This window comes from Scardinius erythrophthalmus (genome assembly GCF_964197995.2).
Source record: "Scardinius erythrophthalmus genome assembly, chromosome: 12".
Lineage (NCBI taxonomy): Eukaryota > Metazoa > Chordata > Actinopteri > Cypriniformes > Leuciscidae > Scardinius > Scardinius erythrophthalmus.
The window spans coordinates 6164135-6182797 of record NC_138232.1 but is presented as its reverse complement, the minus strand read 5'-3'; the positions used below and the strand labels follow the sequence as shown (position 1 = coordinate 6182797).

At 37.0% G+C, this 18663-nt stretch overlaps 1 protein-coding gene across 3 annotated transcripts in view; it reads right to left on the bottom strand.

The window, feature by feature from the left end:
• Nucleotides 1-18663, bottom strand: part of gnas (GNAS complex locus) — a 33666-nt gene that overhangs the window by 12220 nt on the left and 2783 nt on the right. Inside the window, exons 1-5 of one of the 3 annotated variants that reach the window (XM_081380945.1) lie at nt 10459-12725; nt 8429-8501; nt 6804-6858; nt 6591-6710; nt 1903-2000 (exon numbers count right to left, since the gene is read on the bottom strand). In XM_081380945.1, coding sequence (XP_081237071.1) covers nt 1903-2000; nt 6591-6710; nt 6804-6858; nt 8429-8501; nt 10459-10597 — 485 coding nt within the window. In that variant the 5' untranslated portion in view covers nt 10598-12725. Of the gene's footprint in view, nt 1-1194; nt 1228-1902; nt 2001-6590; nt 6711-6803; nt 6859-8428; nt 8502-10458; nt 12726-18663 lie in introns of those variants that run through there. The other 2 variants (XM_081380944.1, XM_081380946.1) reach the window with 2 other exon arrangements.

Genomic DNA, 18663 nt, shown 5'->3' with positions numbered 1-18663 from the left:
GCATTCAATAAGTCACTGTCTGCAGTTCACTTAAGGGCCACGGTGTCGCTAATAACAAGAGTTTCTGAATTCATTTCTTTTTTTTTCACCAAGATTATTATTTTTTTTAATATAGTAAGCTCTGTTTTTTTTTTTTTTTTAACCCTTCTATCATTATGCAAGCAAAATGCGAACTACCAAGAACATTTCTCTGGTTTACGAAAATATAGAAAGCTCCATGAAAATTCTGTCCACCAGCTTTCTGTAATAATAGATGTGCAATAATAAAAATGTCTTTTGTTTTCTCTATTTGAACACCTCTTGCACACCTGAATAGTTGCAGGCAGGTGCGTTGGATACAGAATATAAAACAAAAGAAAAAAAAACCTGCATACTGCTGTTGCCTGCAAGAAATCCAATTTTTACTGAGATAGCAACATTTCAGTCAAAAGACCTTTGTCAGGAATTAAAAAAAAATAAAAAATCCATGCACTTGATGCACCATTTCTCTGTTTTATGGAAATGTAAAAAGCTTGTAGATAACATCAAAGGAACATTTTTTTCTTCTCCATACACTGTATTTACGCAAACGAAATGCAAAAACGGAGGAATACAAAGTTTCTTTGGTTTATGAGAACAGAAAGACTTGTGTAAAGAAAATATTGCTTTACACTCAATTATTACACACTAACCCTGAATACACTACAACCACAAATAAACATTTCTTCTCTGCTTCTACAAGCTTTCTGTATTTTTGTAAACCAGTCATATTTCTTTGATAATATAACATAATATATAGTACTCATTGTTTTTTTTCTATCTCAGCCATTTTCTGTGACTGCAGTGACGCTACTAGCAGATCCAGGAAGAACTAGTAAGGAGAGGGGAAAAAAAATTTTGCGGGATGAACAAAATCTGTGAGAAGTCTATTCTTCCCTTGCTTTTTGTAGCGATTTTTTTGTTTGTCTCCGCATCAATGATAACATTATTGAGCTCACAATACCGCTGCAGCTTGAGTGTACAAAGAAACAGTGATGAATGAAAACTCTAACGCATACACACACACACACGTTCAATATGGACACATGGCCATGTGACAGGAAGAGCCTTGAAAACGCTCAGACAGAAAAATGAGCTCATAACAGGACGAGCAGTTGACGACGCTAGTTTTCTTGCTGAACGCGAGTACGTGCTTGTGCGTGCTTGAAACAGCACCGTCATTCTCCTCCGTCCCTCTTTGCAGTCTGGGAGATGGGAGTTGCCCTCCAAACCCTCGCAAGAAGCCACCATTATCACTTCAAGCTCATTTTTCTCCTTCAAAAGGAGAGATGCATTATTTGCAATACTTGCGGATCTTCTCTGTCTCTCAAAGCGTCTCCTTCTGCTGCGAGTGAGTGAACCAGAGAGTTAAAAATAGCTCTCTCTCTCTCTCTGCGCTACGTTTACATAAGCGTGGGGGGGGGGGGGGCGCACTTCCGGTCTAAACGGCTCAGGACAGCGTCTGATCCACAACAACCACCAGTGGATGTGGGAGAAGACAGGACACACGCACGCCACAATGCAGGAAACCTTTCAATGTATACCCAACCATTCCTCCATGTCTTCTAAAAGCGTATATCTGTCTAGCGCTCATCAGTCTCTCTTTTTCACGTTCTGTCACTTCTGCCCTAGTCACATTTCTATTTCCCTCCCTCTTGAGTGCATAAATCAGTCCGATACATGCAACGTGCTAAGAAAGTCACACAAACAATTTCACATCAAGTCAAGAGAGTGGAGTGCAACCAATCTGACCGACTATTACATGTATATTCCAATGCGAATCAGCTTGGTTAAAATTGCTCTCATTTAGCTTTCAAATACCAATAATTCTGCACAATTAAAAAGCAATTCAAACCCAGCATTCAAAAGAGTCAGAATACTCACTACTGTGCGCAGTCGATCAGTTGATATTCGTTGGATCTTTCGAAGCAAGCTCTCACCCCTTCATCCTGCCACAGGGTCTTTGTGTGTTCATAAAATTCCTGTTGGGAAGACAAGTGGAAGAGAGGACAAACCCATAAACCAGCTGTCGGAATCCAGGCAAATCTTTTACACCTCTGTAGTTTGGCCACATCATTTTTCATTGTAAACAAAAAGTCAAATTGTATTATTTTTTTTTTTATAAAAAATTCAATTTTAACAGAACAATAACAAATAAAAAAAGAAATTCCATGGACTGGGGACAAAAATAACAAAATGTCTAATGAGGAATGTCATGTCTGTGAATACATCACGAGTACATGAGTTCCCAACCCGACTTAAATGTAAACCAAAGGAAAAATCCTGTTTCTGATTTAGGATTTCATCACCTTGTAATGAACACTGAAGGCCACAAGGAAACAAACGAGGTCTTAAAAGATGAAGAAGTGTGCTTTAAAGCAGGGGTTCCTAAACTTTTTGGGGCCAGGGAACCCATACAGGGGGAAAATAGGACTAATTTAAACTCAGGGATAGTTCATCCAAAAACTAAAATTCTGTCGTTAATTACTCACCCTCATGCCTTTTAAAACCCGTAATACTTTTGTTCATCTTCAGAACACAAATGAAGATATCTTTTATGAAATGTGAGAGCTTTCCGTCCCTCCGTTGACAGAAATTCCAGACATTTTGGACTAAACCGCTCAATTCATATGGATTAGTTTTACGATCTCTTCATGAAATTTTTGAAGCATCAAAGTGTCAGTTGCGTATCTGTCAATGGAGGGACAGAAAGCTCTCAGATTTCATCAAAAAGATCTTCATTTGTGTTCTGAAGATGAACAAAAGTATTACAGTTTTGGATCGACATGAGGGTGAGTAATTAATGACTGAATTTTCATTTTTGGGTGAACTATCCCTTTAAGTTAATGTCTAAGTTAATGTGGGTGAGAATAATTAACACAACATGCTTTTTCTTTTTTTATTATTTGTGAAAATGGTAGCGATGGGGACGAGACCGAGTCTTTGAAGGAACAAGTCCGAGACGAGTCCAAGAAAGCAGAAATCGGTCTCGAGACCGGTCTCGGACTCGAGTACTACATCACTAGCAAATGGTCTCCATCCTATGCACTTTTTAATAAGACAGCGGAATTTTATAATTTACCGTATATATATTTATCGCAACTGAGTATCATTCGCACCAGGTCAAACTTGCATTGTTGAGAGACAAACACATACACAAGTCGCATCAGTGTAAAAATCACTTCTTATTATTAGCCTACATTAGGAAATATTGTAAAATACCGATAAATAAAATGAAACGTTAACCATTATAAACACTATTAACATGTAGGCCTTTTTTACTTCCCCTAACTCCACAAACTATCCTTTAAATTAATGGTATTCAGAACAAAACAAGAATTAAAAATGTAAGGATAAAGTAAAAAATTAATTATAGTGACATTCACCAAAAATTCATTTGATTTTAAACTGATTTATTTGAATCGCACCTGGCGTTGGGCTTGCGCACCTCTCATTCGGTCCAAATGTTTCTATATTTGCGATGTAACACCTGGATGTTAAATTATTATTTACGTAAAGAAGGCTTTGTACTTTAGACAAGAAATAAGAGGAGAAATAAGTTTTGAATAACAGCAAGTCGAAAGTAACGGCACAGCCTTCATATTGTACAACAGACAAATTAAATTAAGCAGAATAACTTATTGTGTTTAATTTACTGGATTTTATTTTGATAATGAACAGGTTGCATGATGTGTGCGTGCGTGCGTGAGGCATCGACGTGATCACTTTCCTCATAGCAGCGGAAACAACTTAATACTCTGTCATTTATGGTCAGCAAGCCATAGCAAGACATCATTTAAAACAGTAAAGTGTATTTTTATTTGTGTATATTCAAAATAACAACAAAATGTCATGCCATTGTAAAATAAAGAAAACAAACAGGATGCGCTTTCAGCTGTCTCAGTTTAAACATCTTTCTGTAGCATGTCACAAAAAAGAACCAAAACACTGTGATTACTTCACGCACAGACATGAGAAATATATCTAGAAACCTTTAAGTGCCTAATTATTAGAAGTCTACGTTTTGGTTGGCGCCGATATCCTCGTTGCAGGTGCGCCGACATGTAGCGCCGTTGTGCTTCGGGCAAACCGAGTTCGAGTCTCGGCTCGTGGACCTTTCCCAATCACGTCCCCCCTCTCTCACCTCACTTCCTGTCTAGCTACTGTCCTATCCTAATAAAAGGCAAAAACGCCAAACATAAATCTTTTTTTTCTTTTTTAAGTCTACATTTTGATTATTTGACGGTAAATGCATTATATAAGTCACTTTGGAATATAAATTGCAGCACGTTTCAGATGCTAAAAATGTGACTTGTAGTCCAGAAAATATGGTATAGCAAATTATTTTGCTGACCCTCTGGCTATGGGTCACGGACCCCACTTTGAGAACCTCTGCTTTAAAGACAAAAAATACAGCCAAATTAAATTACTTCATTTTACAAGCTGTAGAGGACAATAGTGGAGGTGGATGTTGACATTTTACGCATCAGTTAAGCTCTTCTGCTTTCTTCTTTCGGATAACATGCATAAAAAATAAATAAAAAAATAAATCACCAAACAACATACGCACCTCATGTATAACAAAAGCCACATTTATAGAAGAGTTCAAGACAGAACTAAACGGTTCTGACCACCCACTGCGATTCAGATGTGGTGGTGAAATATGAATGAGCATTTGAAATGAAAGAACTTCCAATAAAAGCAGGACACAGACAGCTTTTCCACCTTTTAAAGCTGTTTATATGTAGTGCCCATAATGGCACGAACCTGAACAGCAAACGAGCAGGGACGAAAGAAGAGCAACGCCGTGGTCCCAAATAGGGAACAGGACTTTGTCTCGCTTGATCTTTGTTTGTGTGTTTGGAAATGGCAGCATTCACTTTGGCACAACTCCTTTAACATAAAGTAGTGCCACTACACTGTTGAACATGTAGGACCAGAGCCGCACACTTGAGAATCACGCCACCCAACAACTCTCACTGCTCTTACCATAAACATTTATTTTGTGGGTATCTGAATTTTTGTATCATGCTATTTATGACTAACCTTTTTGTTTCCATCATTCAAAAATGTTAATGGGAATCTACATGTGGCATTAAATATAACAGTAAAATATATATGTAGCTTAAAACTGTTCTGTATTATTATATACATGAAAATGGATAAGAACTATACTTTTGAGTATTTTAACAGTTTTTACTGGTGTTTCTAACATTAAACTTTTTGAATGCACTTGGCAAAAGTGGTTGTTTGGTAAAATGACAGATCCTCTTACCAAAAAAAAACATTATTGAGATTTACAATGAAATGGCAAAAAAAAAAAAAACATTATAGCTGTTTTGCCCAGCCCTAGCATGAGTAATGCTAAAGCATTTTGTGTGCGTTATTTTTATTCATCTCATCTACATCTGTTTTTCTCTCTGTCCTTATGCTAATACTCTTCACCAGCCTCCTCCTAGCTCGATAGCTTCGCAGCAAGTTTATTTTTTAATGGAAATATTATAACTCAGCCATGCAACAGTGTTAAAATAGCAGTCATTTACAAACTTCAATGGGACTTTATATCCTAAAATGACATGACTGAGTTATAAATGTCAATAATTGCTTTGCTTTTTATTTTTGTCTCTTGCTTGCAACACAATCAACCAGTCAGACTGGTTCCCAGCGGGCCCTGGGGCCACCGAGGGCGAGAGAGAGAGAGAGAGAGAGGGAGGGTGAGGCACTATCTTCTTTGTAGTAACGCTAAAACTCCAGCCACTTCCTGCATTCAATTCTAAAGTTTAACACTTAACGATCAACTCGGAATCACGCAGTTATCCAGACAATCCGGTGACATATCCAGTTTTTAGGTGTCAAAAATTCCAATTCATTGTATTCATAAGCTAATAATTAAAGTAATGTTCATGTAATGATGTAGCTAACGATTTAAAACCATGTCTAAACCAGCAGGTGAGCTGTTTGTGTTCTCTATTTTTAAGTCCATAGGGCCACCAAGTTTGAGTCACCCGTAATTAAATCTTGAGCAGGCCCATTGGCGCAGGTCAGGGCGGCTCTCGACTGCCCTTTCCCTAGACACAGAGCACCTGTCGAGGTGATGAGGGAGCAGGGAGACAAGGTGTGTGGCTCAGGTGAGGCCCTCTTAAGGGAGAGTTTAGAGGTTATTACAAGTAATCAGTCGTAATGAACGCCACGCCATTATACCCGAGAGTCACACGTACACACACCCACATTTCCCTCAGGTGGGGTGCTTTTTCAATTCACCAACGTGTTGTCCCCAAGCAAAGAATCGCTGCTAATTATAATTGCACAAATCACACAAGGCAATACGACCAAGGAGAACAGTCAAAACAAACTTGTGCGAACTGACAAGATCCACGACAATTAGCCAGAAACTAGATGCATGTAACAGTTATTTTGTAGATGTACATACAGTGCGCACACACTTCTTTGGCTTTCTACATTTAAACTTGATCTGTCTTTATAAAAATAACTAATACGTCTGTTCAGCTGAAAAAGCACTGAGACGGTGCAAAGACTCTGGGGTGATGGGGTGACAATACCTTTCTACTCACCGTTGTAAACTCAAAGTCCTTCTGATTGGCTAAGTTGAGGATGTAATCAATTCGAAACTTATTTGCTTGACAGGCTAACTGAACTGGAGGTACCAACATGGACATTGCCGTCACAATAGTCTGTAAAGGAACAAAGACAGTCAGAGTTTCAGTTGACTTCACATTTGTACATGTTGAGATTACGAGTTAAACTCAAGAACCTTCAACACTTACCTCTATAGCTTCTTTTATATTATTCTTGATGTCTTGAATTTTCTGTTTTTTCTCTCTGTAAAAACAATAACGCTTGGTTACTTCAGATCAATTCATTTTTAGGCAATGTAATAAAATAGTTTTACCCCTGGTTTCACAAACAAGGCTTTAGCTTAGTTCTGGACTAAAATGCATGTTTAAACTGAAAACAACTTGCACTGGCGTATCTTAAAATATGTCAGTGACATTGTTTTGTCTCAAGATGCACATCCGTAATGTTTTTTTCTAAGGCATGTTTATAAAAGCTACTTAAATGTCCTTATTAAACTAAGGCCTAATCCTGGCTTAAACTAAGCCCTGTCTGTGAAACCAGGCCTAATATGTCATAAATGGTATGAATTAAATAACTTAATACTAACTTAGGGTTGGACGTTACAACAATTTTTTTTTAATCACAGTATGAATCATTTCATATCATTGTAATACATCATAACAAATGTATTATTGCTGGAAATACAACAAAAATGGTTTTATATTTATATTATGAGTTGAAGTCTATGTTTGGATAATCCATTGAATTAAATGGCCTACTTTACAAATTAAGGTGCTTTATTGCTATTAATTACTTTCTCTTCCTACTTTCTCCGTTATAATGGATGCAAAAGGAATAAGTCTCACATTATAAAACACTGGAATTAAAATGAAAGACTTGTAACTAATATTATAAAACTGACGGTTCAGACTCTAAATTCTTATTGGATGAGCTGCAATGGCTGCAAGTTGTTATAAATGAGCAAAAATACAAACACGTTACCATACGTAAACTGAATACCATATCAAATGCATGTAAATTATGTATTAGTACATCAGTATCATGCACAAATATATCTACCACAGCATACATGGTATAACAAAATATCTAACATTACACAGCATATACCGCCAAGCCCTAGCATTAATAATTCAGTTTTCCTGACTTTTCCCTGATTTTTAGTCATCAAATTATAACTTCTTGTCAAAATCTTTTACTATTGACTAATTCATGCAACTATTATTAATTTTGTCTTAAATCTGTAGCCTCCGTAGTATTTTAGCACACCTCTACTACACTGATCGAGGAGTAGATTAGTGTACTAGTGGATTATAGCAACTTTACAAAAGGTAATATCAAAACTGGTTTTAGACCATCCAAGCATTTCTACATAGTAACTACTTATTGAAATAAAGTCAGCATTTAATTATAATGGGATTTTCAGCGCGCAATATCCATAGTACATTAATAAGAAGTCCTATGATTAAACAAAAAGCACTGCATTTCACAATAAATAGATGTACACTAAGGTTATACATATCTCACTCTGAAATACATCAAGAGGACAACACAATAGCATAAGGCACACCTTTACCACAATGATTTGAATTTCAACATCCTCCCAAATCTTCAAAAGGAGGAGTGAGACCATCACCGAAAAACATTACACCAAGTCGACGTTGCCAACAAAATGGCATGATGAATGAAACAGGGTTTGTTTATGCTCTATTTCATACTTGACTGTATGCTATGGTTATGGACGCGATAAAAAACTAGTCTTGAGTTTAACTTAAGCGGAATCAAAAAAGTACATGGATGTGAAAGCCATACTTACTCAGCATTGAAGCCATTGACATGTAAAATGCGCATCTGTTTGACTATGGTGCTTTTCCCCGATTCTCCAGCGCCTGAGAGATGAGCAAAAGAAAGATATAAATCACAAGGGATGTGGGAAGAGTCAGATATCACCTGATTCAACAGGAACAATTCATTCAATTTCACAGTAGCATTTACTAAACAGAAAATTCCTACTAAAATCCAAAGCACAAACTGTTTATGAATTATATTATTATCATTAATAATGCCATCATAACAATCATATTCATAAACCCCTTTTATATGGAATATCATAACTTTGTCCATTACTATGTAAATAAAATGCCACCGGTTTAAGGTTTTTAAATAACCACAAGCTTTATGAATACTGCTTCCATGTTTCATATCACACAAGATTTCAAAAAGATGCTTCACTCATTGATTGATACTTCCTTAAATTGTGAATTCTCCAATAATCACCAATCAATGCAAGTAAACCTAAACTAAAAAGTAACCGGTAGCTATCCATCAAATCAAATAATGTTAAAGAACTATCTAGAAACACCACCTATTTTATCTTAGAGCCACAGTTGTCAAACACTGACAAAGCTAAATGATCCTACAATTTACGGTCAATAGCGCACAGTTGCCTGAGTTTCCAAGTGCTAAATATGAAAAGAGAGTTAGCTTCTCCCCTGTGGATGTGAAGCACCTCAGATTTAGGCTTTCAGTTCAGATGCATGACGAGAACCTCTTTATCACAACACATATTCTGTTACCAGGCTCCAATTGTGTCAAATAGGCCTGTTTGCATACAGGAATTGCACTTCTGTGCTCCAATTACACTGGTACACATCCCTAAATCATATATCATTACGACACACTTCAATCATGGGTATCTAGATATACCCGTTTCCTCACTTAAATACCAGACATTATGATTTAGAGAGCTTCGCTATGTTGAATACATGGGATTTTGATTTAGAACAGGGTAGCCATGTGTATAGCTCAAGCATGCTAAACAAATAGGTTGTTGGAGAACTGAGTTTTATCAAAGTAAGACCAGACCCGTCTCTTAAACGGAGACTAAATCAAATCAAACCAATGTTAAAACATTTTCATGCCTGGCTACGAAAAGTCTATGAAATTGAAATGCTTGCTGATGATATCAGATATAAGGTAGCAAGGCAAGTAGTGTTAGACCAACATGGGTTTTTCAATGGGCCAATATCTAGAGGAACAGAAAATTTCTAATTTTTTCCCCCAGTATTTACTCAATTCACACAAAAAAAGTAAAAACAAAAACAAAATGTGTCTCATCTATCAGTAGATTTTGGAAATGACAATAAGCGAAACTACCATTTCTATTAATCGTCTGGTTAATAATACAACTAACTAATCTAAGATATGAATGTTCAAAGCATATGAGAGAAATTATTAACTGATCTAATCAGTTTCCATTTCAAATTAAAAGTGTAAAATTATAAAGGGGAAATATCATTATCATTTAGGGGATGCCCAGAATGTTAAAACATAAAATAGAACAATGCAAACAACCCTCCATATAAAAAATCAGAATAATTCTAAATGTCTTGAGATATGTTTACGTTACATAAAGTTATTTTATTTCTATCTCAGGCACATTGTTACTTTAGCAGAAACAATCCTAAACTCGTGAACACAGGCCTGAAGAAACATGCAATGTGTGTTTGCATACATCTCTACGAGATAGTTGTAAGTGAATTATAAAATCATGTGAGCCCAAACATTTCCATAATGCAAACCGTATTGAACACAAATCAGATGGGAATGAATGGAGAGATTGAGTGGTGTTGGATGAAGCACCACAGGCCTCCAGCCCTAAGCCCTGAGGTGTCCACTACTACGGCACAGGAATCCCAATCGAAGCGCGTGCACATACATCACTTACTCGGACAAATGAACCAAATTCACACAAAACGCTACGTGTGACAGACCCCGGTGACGTCACACGTGACCTCAGTCCAGCAAGTGAGTGACAGAAGAGCCTCAGCTTTCAGACCAACCTACCTAACAGTAGTAGTCGATGAGTTGCTCTGTAGATCTGTTTGTCTTTCTGGAGCTGTTTCTCTATCTTTTTGTTAGCTTCTCTCTGGGCCTTCTCCTCATTTCGCTGGTCCTCAGTTTTACTGTTGCCCAAACAACCCATTTTCCCGAAAACCCAAGAAAAGTTTTGGGGTGGGGTGGTGGGGGGGAGGTGAATCTACCGTATGAATAAATGATCCAAATTCCTTGATTGGCCTCCGATCAGAAAACTTTGATGGAAAACCGGGACATTTATACTTGTATGCACATGACTCCCCCTGGATTTAGAGTTGATACGGGCAGGGGAGCACGGGGAAATATGAAAGCTGTGGGTGACTAGTATTGGCGAGGATAGGTGCTGGTGAAAACACACTAGGCCAGCCTACAGACGGCCGAGTCCTGTCGAGCGCTTGCTGCTATAAAATATGAGATTTGTGTATGGATGTGCATCCAGCGAAGCCTTCGACGTTACATGAAGGATTTCGGCTTTCCCACGACGGCGATTTAGCACATTTCCCGTGGCGAATCCATGGTCGGTGTCCCGATATAACGACCGACTCCTATTAAAATCATGAATAGCTCCACAAAACGCGATTCTTTTCGGTATCTTGCTGTCGAATCCGTTCGCCGATGCAACGACACGGGCAGAACGAGATAGAATGGGTGGCTACAAATTAAAAAAATAAATATTTCCACCAAAATGACGGCATGTGGATCATTCCGCCCAGCGCCGTGGCCGACATGAACCTTTTAACTCCGTTACGAAACGACGTTTGTCTGCGAGGAAAAATACGGTGGTGCTGCTGAAAATTTCCCCTCGGATTGACGCTATTTTCCCTCCTGTTCTGCTTATGGTGACTGATCGCTTTTTTTCGGCTTGTCCAAATCAAACGAGGCCCTTCGCCGTCTTCTCCGTTACTGTAATTTGAATTTCTGCTCACATCCGTAGGCTTTGCTTTGACGCGAGCGGCGATCCTTAACGGTTCTTACAACCGCAGATGCAAATGTGACCGATTCCGTCGATATTTCACCGGTTATCGCAGTCCGAGTCCGCTGTCAGGCTACGCTTTGTATCCCTCTTGAATTCGGGTGGTAGATCATGTGCATTTGGATACGTGAAGATAAATCCGATACCACAACGACAACGATGGATCCCCTACGGACGGAGCGCGTTGAATCCCCAATTGTGGCGAATGAATCCTTTTCGAGGGTGTATTTTTAGCGATTATTTCCTTTTCTCAGTGAATTGTACATTGAGATAGAGAGAGCGTTGAAGAGATGGGTGGGGCAAACAGCTCTCATTGAACCCTGAGTACGGGCTAATCACATGACAGCCAGAAAACGTCAGCAAGCGGCGATTCTGCGGAGAAAAGGCGCCCTCTTTGAAGACATGAATCATACGTGATAAAGTTCGCGATTCACCCGATCCATCTACGACTACTATTTACAGTTATCGCTGGTTATATGTAGGCAGTGCGATATACTCTTATGTTTAATGGATACGTTTCTGAACCACAGCTTCACCTTTAAATCATGTAAATATGCGCATCTTGCATAGGATTGGGAACCGAGAACTGTAATGCCGGTGGCGATTAATAATTGTTAAGGAATAATGGTTCTTGAACGTGCATTGTGCATCCGAGGCGGATGAAACAGCATTTAAATACTCTGACCAGTGTAGTTCGGTTCCCGAAAGGATGACTCTTATGAGTCGGTTCTTTGTATTGAATCACTAACATACAGCGCGACTAGTGCGTTATGATTCCCAAACGAATGACTCGGTTCTTCTTAGTGAATCAAACAATTATGAAATCGCACGCAGCACTTACTGAACGTGTACTAAAACGTAAACATAATACGTTTGCTGTAATTGTTGTAATCGGTGGCATTTTATAAATAAATAACATATTTTCAAAATTATTTTAATTTTGGGGGGGTCTCATCATTTGGCACTGCACTTCTTTCAACATAAAAAAAAGATTAATATTTAATTAGTCGGCGTTTAGAAATTACAAAAAGAATGTTTGAATTGAAGTGTTCGTCGATTGTTAAAATGTGTCCATACATAAAACTGAGGACTTCTTATTTCAGTGAATGTTAATTAAACCCCCCCCCCCTTATCAACTTCAAGAATTAACACTTAATTATTAATCACTGCAGTGTAAATTAATGTAATTGCTCATAGGAGCATAAAAGAGAGAATACGTTAGTTAGGCTAATTTTCTTAATATTGTGCAAACAATTGGAAGGTGTATTTTACAGCCACTGATTTAAGCATGATTGCAACAATATGCAACCAGAAGTAAAACCTGTTGCAAAGCCTTGTCACAACCAAAGGTGTCCAAACTCATGTTCATTTACATGGATTAAAGTGCTTTTATTATAATTAAAAGCTTCATACATCAGTATTTAGATTTTCCATTTCTAACTGAAAACGTTAAATACCCTTTGTGCAGATTTACTTGTGCAATATATGAAATTCTGAATCAACAAACCAAAATAAATCAGAAATACTAAAACAATCTATGACACCAGCATATTATCTTCTATTCTGACAATTAATGACAACATTCATTAGACTAAACAGGATAGCAAGGACTTCTTAGGGGTTTAAAACAATGGCTACAATCTAAATAGTCTAATTAAGGTTTTTCTCCAAAATGATTTTAATAAAAAGTATAGTCTGAGCATATGCAGAGTATTACTTTTTCTGTGTAAATATTACACATACATTCATCAGACATGCTAGAAAGCAAATATACGCTTGCATATATCTGTCAATAAACCTTATTTATACTTTATAAATTGTTTTGTGTATACACCCCATGCATTAGGTGTGAATTATAGATACAGAGCTGTTTTTTATTATTATTTTCCTTCAGCTAATAAAAGAAAAGACAAGGCACTGACATTTCATTCAAGCTACAGTAACAGCCTAAAGCCAAACATGTATCTGGTGCCTTAAGTCATACTTCAACTTAAGTCATAGACTGTTCAAATATATTTATATTGTTCAAAACAAAGGCTTTAAATAACCAGAAAGTAAACCAAAGAATCATTGTGATGTCAACACATGAGATAAACTACTTTATGGCAGTGACCGAATTGGAAAATGACGTTTCATTGAGCTATTTTTCGACACACTGTGGTCTATTTTTGATCCCTTAATCTTTGTGTGGTGTTCGGGAGCAGAGACTAAACAGACTCATTTGGAAACAAAGTCTGGTTTTACAGTGAGGTTGAATTAAAAGTTAAAAATCAACACACACCACCATCTTCAGTTTAAGTTCTTCAATTAAATTCCATTCTGAGACTAAACCAAAGTTATCACCTTTAAATAAGGATGCATGATAAACTGATCATAACTCGTGCATGGGTTTGGGTGATCTATCACCAGAAGGTGTCAGCATTTCTCTAATATTTGATCTCCAGCAGACTTGTTTTTTTGTGGCACTGTAAAAAATGATCTAATTTTAATGGTAAAAGACTGTACAAATGTAAAAACCTGTTAATAGGTTAACAGTAAGATTCCTTACTATATACAGTGACAAACTGTAATAGATCAAACCTTACATTTGATGTAATTTTACAGTAAAATACTCTTCAATTTAGACTTTGAAAGTGCATAATTTACAGTAAATTGACATTCCCATAATTCCCTGCGTGATACTTCACATTTGATGTATTTTCGTTGAAATAACTGTTTCTTAGTTTTTTCTAATCAGTTATGTACATTAGGGTTTTATGGTATATGTCTAATGTTGTTAAATTAAATGTTTATTGCATTTTTTATGTCATGTCTGTTAGCATGATGGTGTTTAGTATTTGTGTGAATTACACTGTGTATTTACTACCTTGTGGAAAAGCTGCTTGTGATGATCATGTGACTTTCTCATCACCATCTGTTTATGGTTGTTGACAGTGTGTTATACAGGTACAAAACAGATATTAGTATAGGTTGGTATATTAACATTATATCAGTTAATGAAATTGTTTTACTGTAAATTTAAGTGAAATCTATAAAACCAAAAATGTTACTATCGTATTATTTATGGTAAATTTATGGCAACATGCAGCTGCCAGTTTTTTTAACCATAAATATCATGTATTTTTTATTATTATTTTTTTTTACAGTTGACATTCCCAAATTTAAGCTTTTATTCACATATAAACATTCATGCTGTGGTAAACGGAAGCTCAACCAATGATGTTCATTCTTGTTCATTCTCATATTATTGCTTTATATGTGAATAAAGGCTTAAATTAAAATCCATTTAAGGAGTCCAGTATGGATAGACCAGGTATGACTTCACTTTGTACGCGGAAGCGAGTTAGCATTTTAGCACTTCCGGTTCCATCGTCCCGAAGTCAATGTGTTTTTTTAATGGCTGAAATAAGGCTCAACAAGCTCAAGACACTTTCACGTTTTATTCTATGACATAAAATACATCAGTGTTACCCCACTCGTGATTTTTTAAAGCTGTTACGTGTCTTGAATAAGGTGGTTGCTAATGCTAACAAGTAGCTAAATGGTACAACAGAGGCGGAGATTAAACGTCATCATGCTGAAAAGGAAAGCTCAGTCTGCTTTTACAGGCTCATTATGCTTATAATTGAGCTCTTATAAACTAGTCTAACTCAAACGTTCTGGGAAAATGTTTTCAAAAGCTAGTGATGGTGATGTTGAAGTCAAGCGACCGTGGTGTAGTTTGTTTACAGTCAACCTTTAGCTTTTTACTTCTGGCGACTGCATTTAGGCTTTAAACTTCATAAAAGTTGTGTTCATCTGTGAATGTGATTTTGATGGACAAAACATGTAACTGTCATAAACTTTTGTTGATCACAGAGCTTGTTTTTTGTGATAATCCAAAAGCCTATGGAAAATAGCCTTTTGTTGAGGGAACCAGTGTGATGCTAACCGCCGATTAGCCTACAAAGTGACGTCATTCCTGCACCACTATATCAGATAATATTTCTGTGGCCACATTTGCTCTGACATACTTTTCACTATCTACTTTCAAACTGAGGTTAAATCACATCTGTTAAACACAAGCTGTGGGTGATCTTCCTTGAAGGGGGTTTGATTGCAACTGTGTCTGTTTTATGTCTTGTTTTCTATTTATTTTCTATATATAATTTTTTTTCTTTTCCTCTTCTTTATGTATTGATTTCATTTGTGAACCCTCCCAAATCAAAAATTTCAAGTAACCGATAACATCTAAATTTTTCAATTGGCCCAAGTGAAAATCTGTACATTTAATTTTATAATTTACAGAATTTCACTTGGGCCAATTGAAAAATGTAGATGTTATCGGTCACTTGAAATTTTTGATTTGGGAGGGTTAGAAATTTTTTTACAGTGTTGTAATGCACTTTGGGCAACCTTTGTATTAAACTGTGCTATACAAGAATAAGAAAGAAAGAAAGAAAGAAAGAAAGAAAGAAAGAAAGAAAGAAAGAAAGAAAGAAAGAAAGAAAGAAAGAAAGAAAGAAAGAAAGAAAGAAAGAAAAAAAAGAAAGAAAGAAAGAAAGAAAGAAAGAAAGAAAGAAAGAAAGAAAGAAAGAAAGAAAGGCTCCAACAGCTCAATGGAAGGGATGCACCGATATGAACATTTTGGCCGATACCGATATTTCTTTATATTTGAAAGCCGATAACTGATAGCCTAGAAATCTAGACGCACCCTAGCGGCAGCAAAATGTATTTCGCAGCCAGGTACGTCTAGCAACTCTCAATAAACCTTCTCGCTGCAAAAACCCAGATTGGGTCAGGCCAATCACGTTGTGTATAGAGTAGGCGGGGGCGGGCTTAACATACACGACAGAGTTGCGACGGTTACCTGGCTGCTGCTACTTGAAAACAAAGAATGGCGGCTGCTGATGGAGAACAACGGTCTTTCGAATCGGCTTTGGTCGCGACTCTGGAGGACTTGGAGTTAAGTTTTTCTTTGAGAAAAGAGCAAAAAACGGCACTTAAGTCATTCTTAAAAAAAGGAAGATGTGTTCGTCGTTTTGCCGGCCAGATATGGCAAAAGTTGAATCTATCAACTAAGCTCCGCTGTTGGGAAAACGCTCTGGTTGGTTGAAGCGCTGTCCTACTGCGTGCAGAGGGAATTTGAAAGACAGCCGTTTATCCCGCTCCTCGGATTGAGCCGTGACTATGGTGAGTTTCCAGACCTAACATCTTGATGTAGGTCTGGCTTGCCAGGCTAGATAACTGATGTATCGGCCGATAAATCTAAATCCAAAGTTTTTTATAATTTTGAGAGCCTGATTACAAAAACAAAAGTCTCACCATTAAAAACCATGTCCCAAACACAATTATAATGTTCTCATCTCATGATAATTTTTACGTGGCCGATATGACAGACTTTTTTTCCTGCTTTGAAGTGATTTCAATCATATTTCAAGCAATTCAAACCCATCATGGTAAACAGTGCACATCTGAAGTGTTTCAGCTGAAGATAATAATCCATTATTTATCGGCTTTAATATATTGGCCAAATTTTCTCACCAGGCCGATAACGATAACATTAAAAATGAACATATCAGCCGATAGTACTGATATGGTGGCCGATACATCGTGCATCCCTAAATTCAGATTTCATTTCAGAGAATTTTATTGTGTAAAATAAATGTTTTTCTTTGTCTCATTTGCCAAAATGACTTATTAATTATTAATTAATGAATTGTATTATTTATTATTCTTGTTTTATTTGCCATAATTAACTTGTATAATGCATTATTCTGCCTTTATTTTGTATATATTGTGTAATATTTTGTTCACAAAATGAAATGAACAGAACGTGTGCTTGAGACGTGTATACAAAGACATGAGTTTTGTAACTCGCTGAAAAAGTAGAACGAAAAATGTTTTGCTAACAAAATTCGTACTCTTTTTGAAGAAAAAATGAGTAGCGTTTGAGTCTCTGTGATGTTTTTGTCCCTCCTTTAATGTTCTATGGGTTTTTTAGCCCGTTTTTTCATTGGACAGTAAGCGGTATAGCACTGTGTTACACAATGAGGTTTAATACAGTCAAACCTTTAACTCAGGACCCATTTGTGTTATGTCACATTACATAAGACAGTCCCTTTCAAAGAAAGCGGTAATTCTTGGAATTAGTCGCCTTCTCCTTGTCTATTGTTATATTAAGAGCTGCATGCCTTCCTCAAGATTTTAAGATCCACTGAGCAGAAATTAGCAGTGATAAAGTTTGGGGCATGCATTACGGACGATTTGGCTTAATATAGTTGTTTGTAGCCAGAGGTTAACAACCACAGACTCTATTAAAAACTGGATGTGGTATGTGTTGAATGTTTTTTCTATTTCATCCTTCATGAGAAGATGTGATTCTGTTTAAGTGAGCAATAACACCATGCAATCAGTTAAACTAAGATATTACTCTTGTGGGCTTGCAGCTGCGAGCAGCGAGTTCCAGCTTCAACAACAGAGACGGCAGTCAAAAGTGGCCACATCAAAAGACTTAAGCTACAAAAAATTTAATTGAGGTTGATTCTGCATTAAAACGACAAATTATTATTAAAGCCCAAAAGCAGAAAGAAGGCAGTCTATTGACACACTTCATAACCACACTTCCTTTTTAGACGAGCACACATATCACACAAACGCTACTACCAGCCAAGCCCAATAAAACACAAACACACAGATCGGTTTCCAACATTCTAAGGTTGCAACAATCAGCTTTGTATGTGTGTGTCATCTGTTTTTGAACCGAGCGCCCGCATGACTAGAGTATTTTGGTCACAGTGCTTAACAGTTTCTTCGTTTGTGTCGTCCGGCTGCCCTCCTTTTCTTGTGTAACTTGTTAATAAAAAGAAGAACAGCTCTCATAAAGGTAGCAGCATATGAGGCCTTGTGTAATACTACTTTATCACACCATGCATGGCTGATCTAACGCTGTTTACACCTCCAGTAAGTAAAGCCAAGGGGGGAAATCCAAGAATTCAACGAGTTTTAGAAGGAAAAAAAAATTAGGCATTGATGCTAGGAATTTCTTGGGACTCATAACACACCTTTAAATATAGAATCAAGATGATTTCCAGTCGGATGGGCATAAATACGTCGCATCTTATGGTTTACTGAAGATATTCGGTGGAACTTGGTTTTTATCCAAAGAGGAAGTTAAGCCACGCGACTACTGCAGAAGTAGGCGGAAGGGGAAAAAATAAATA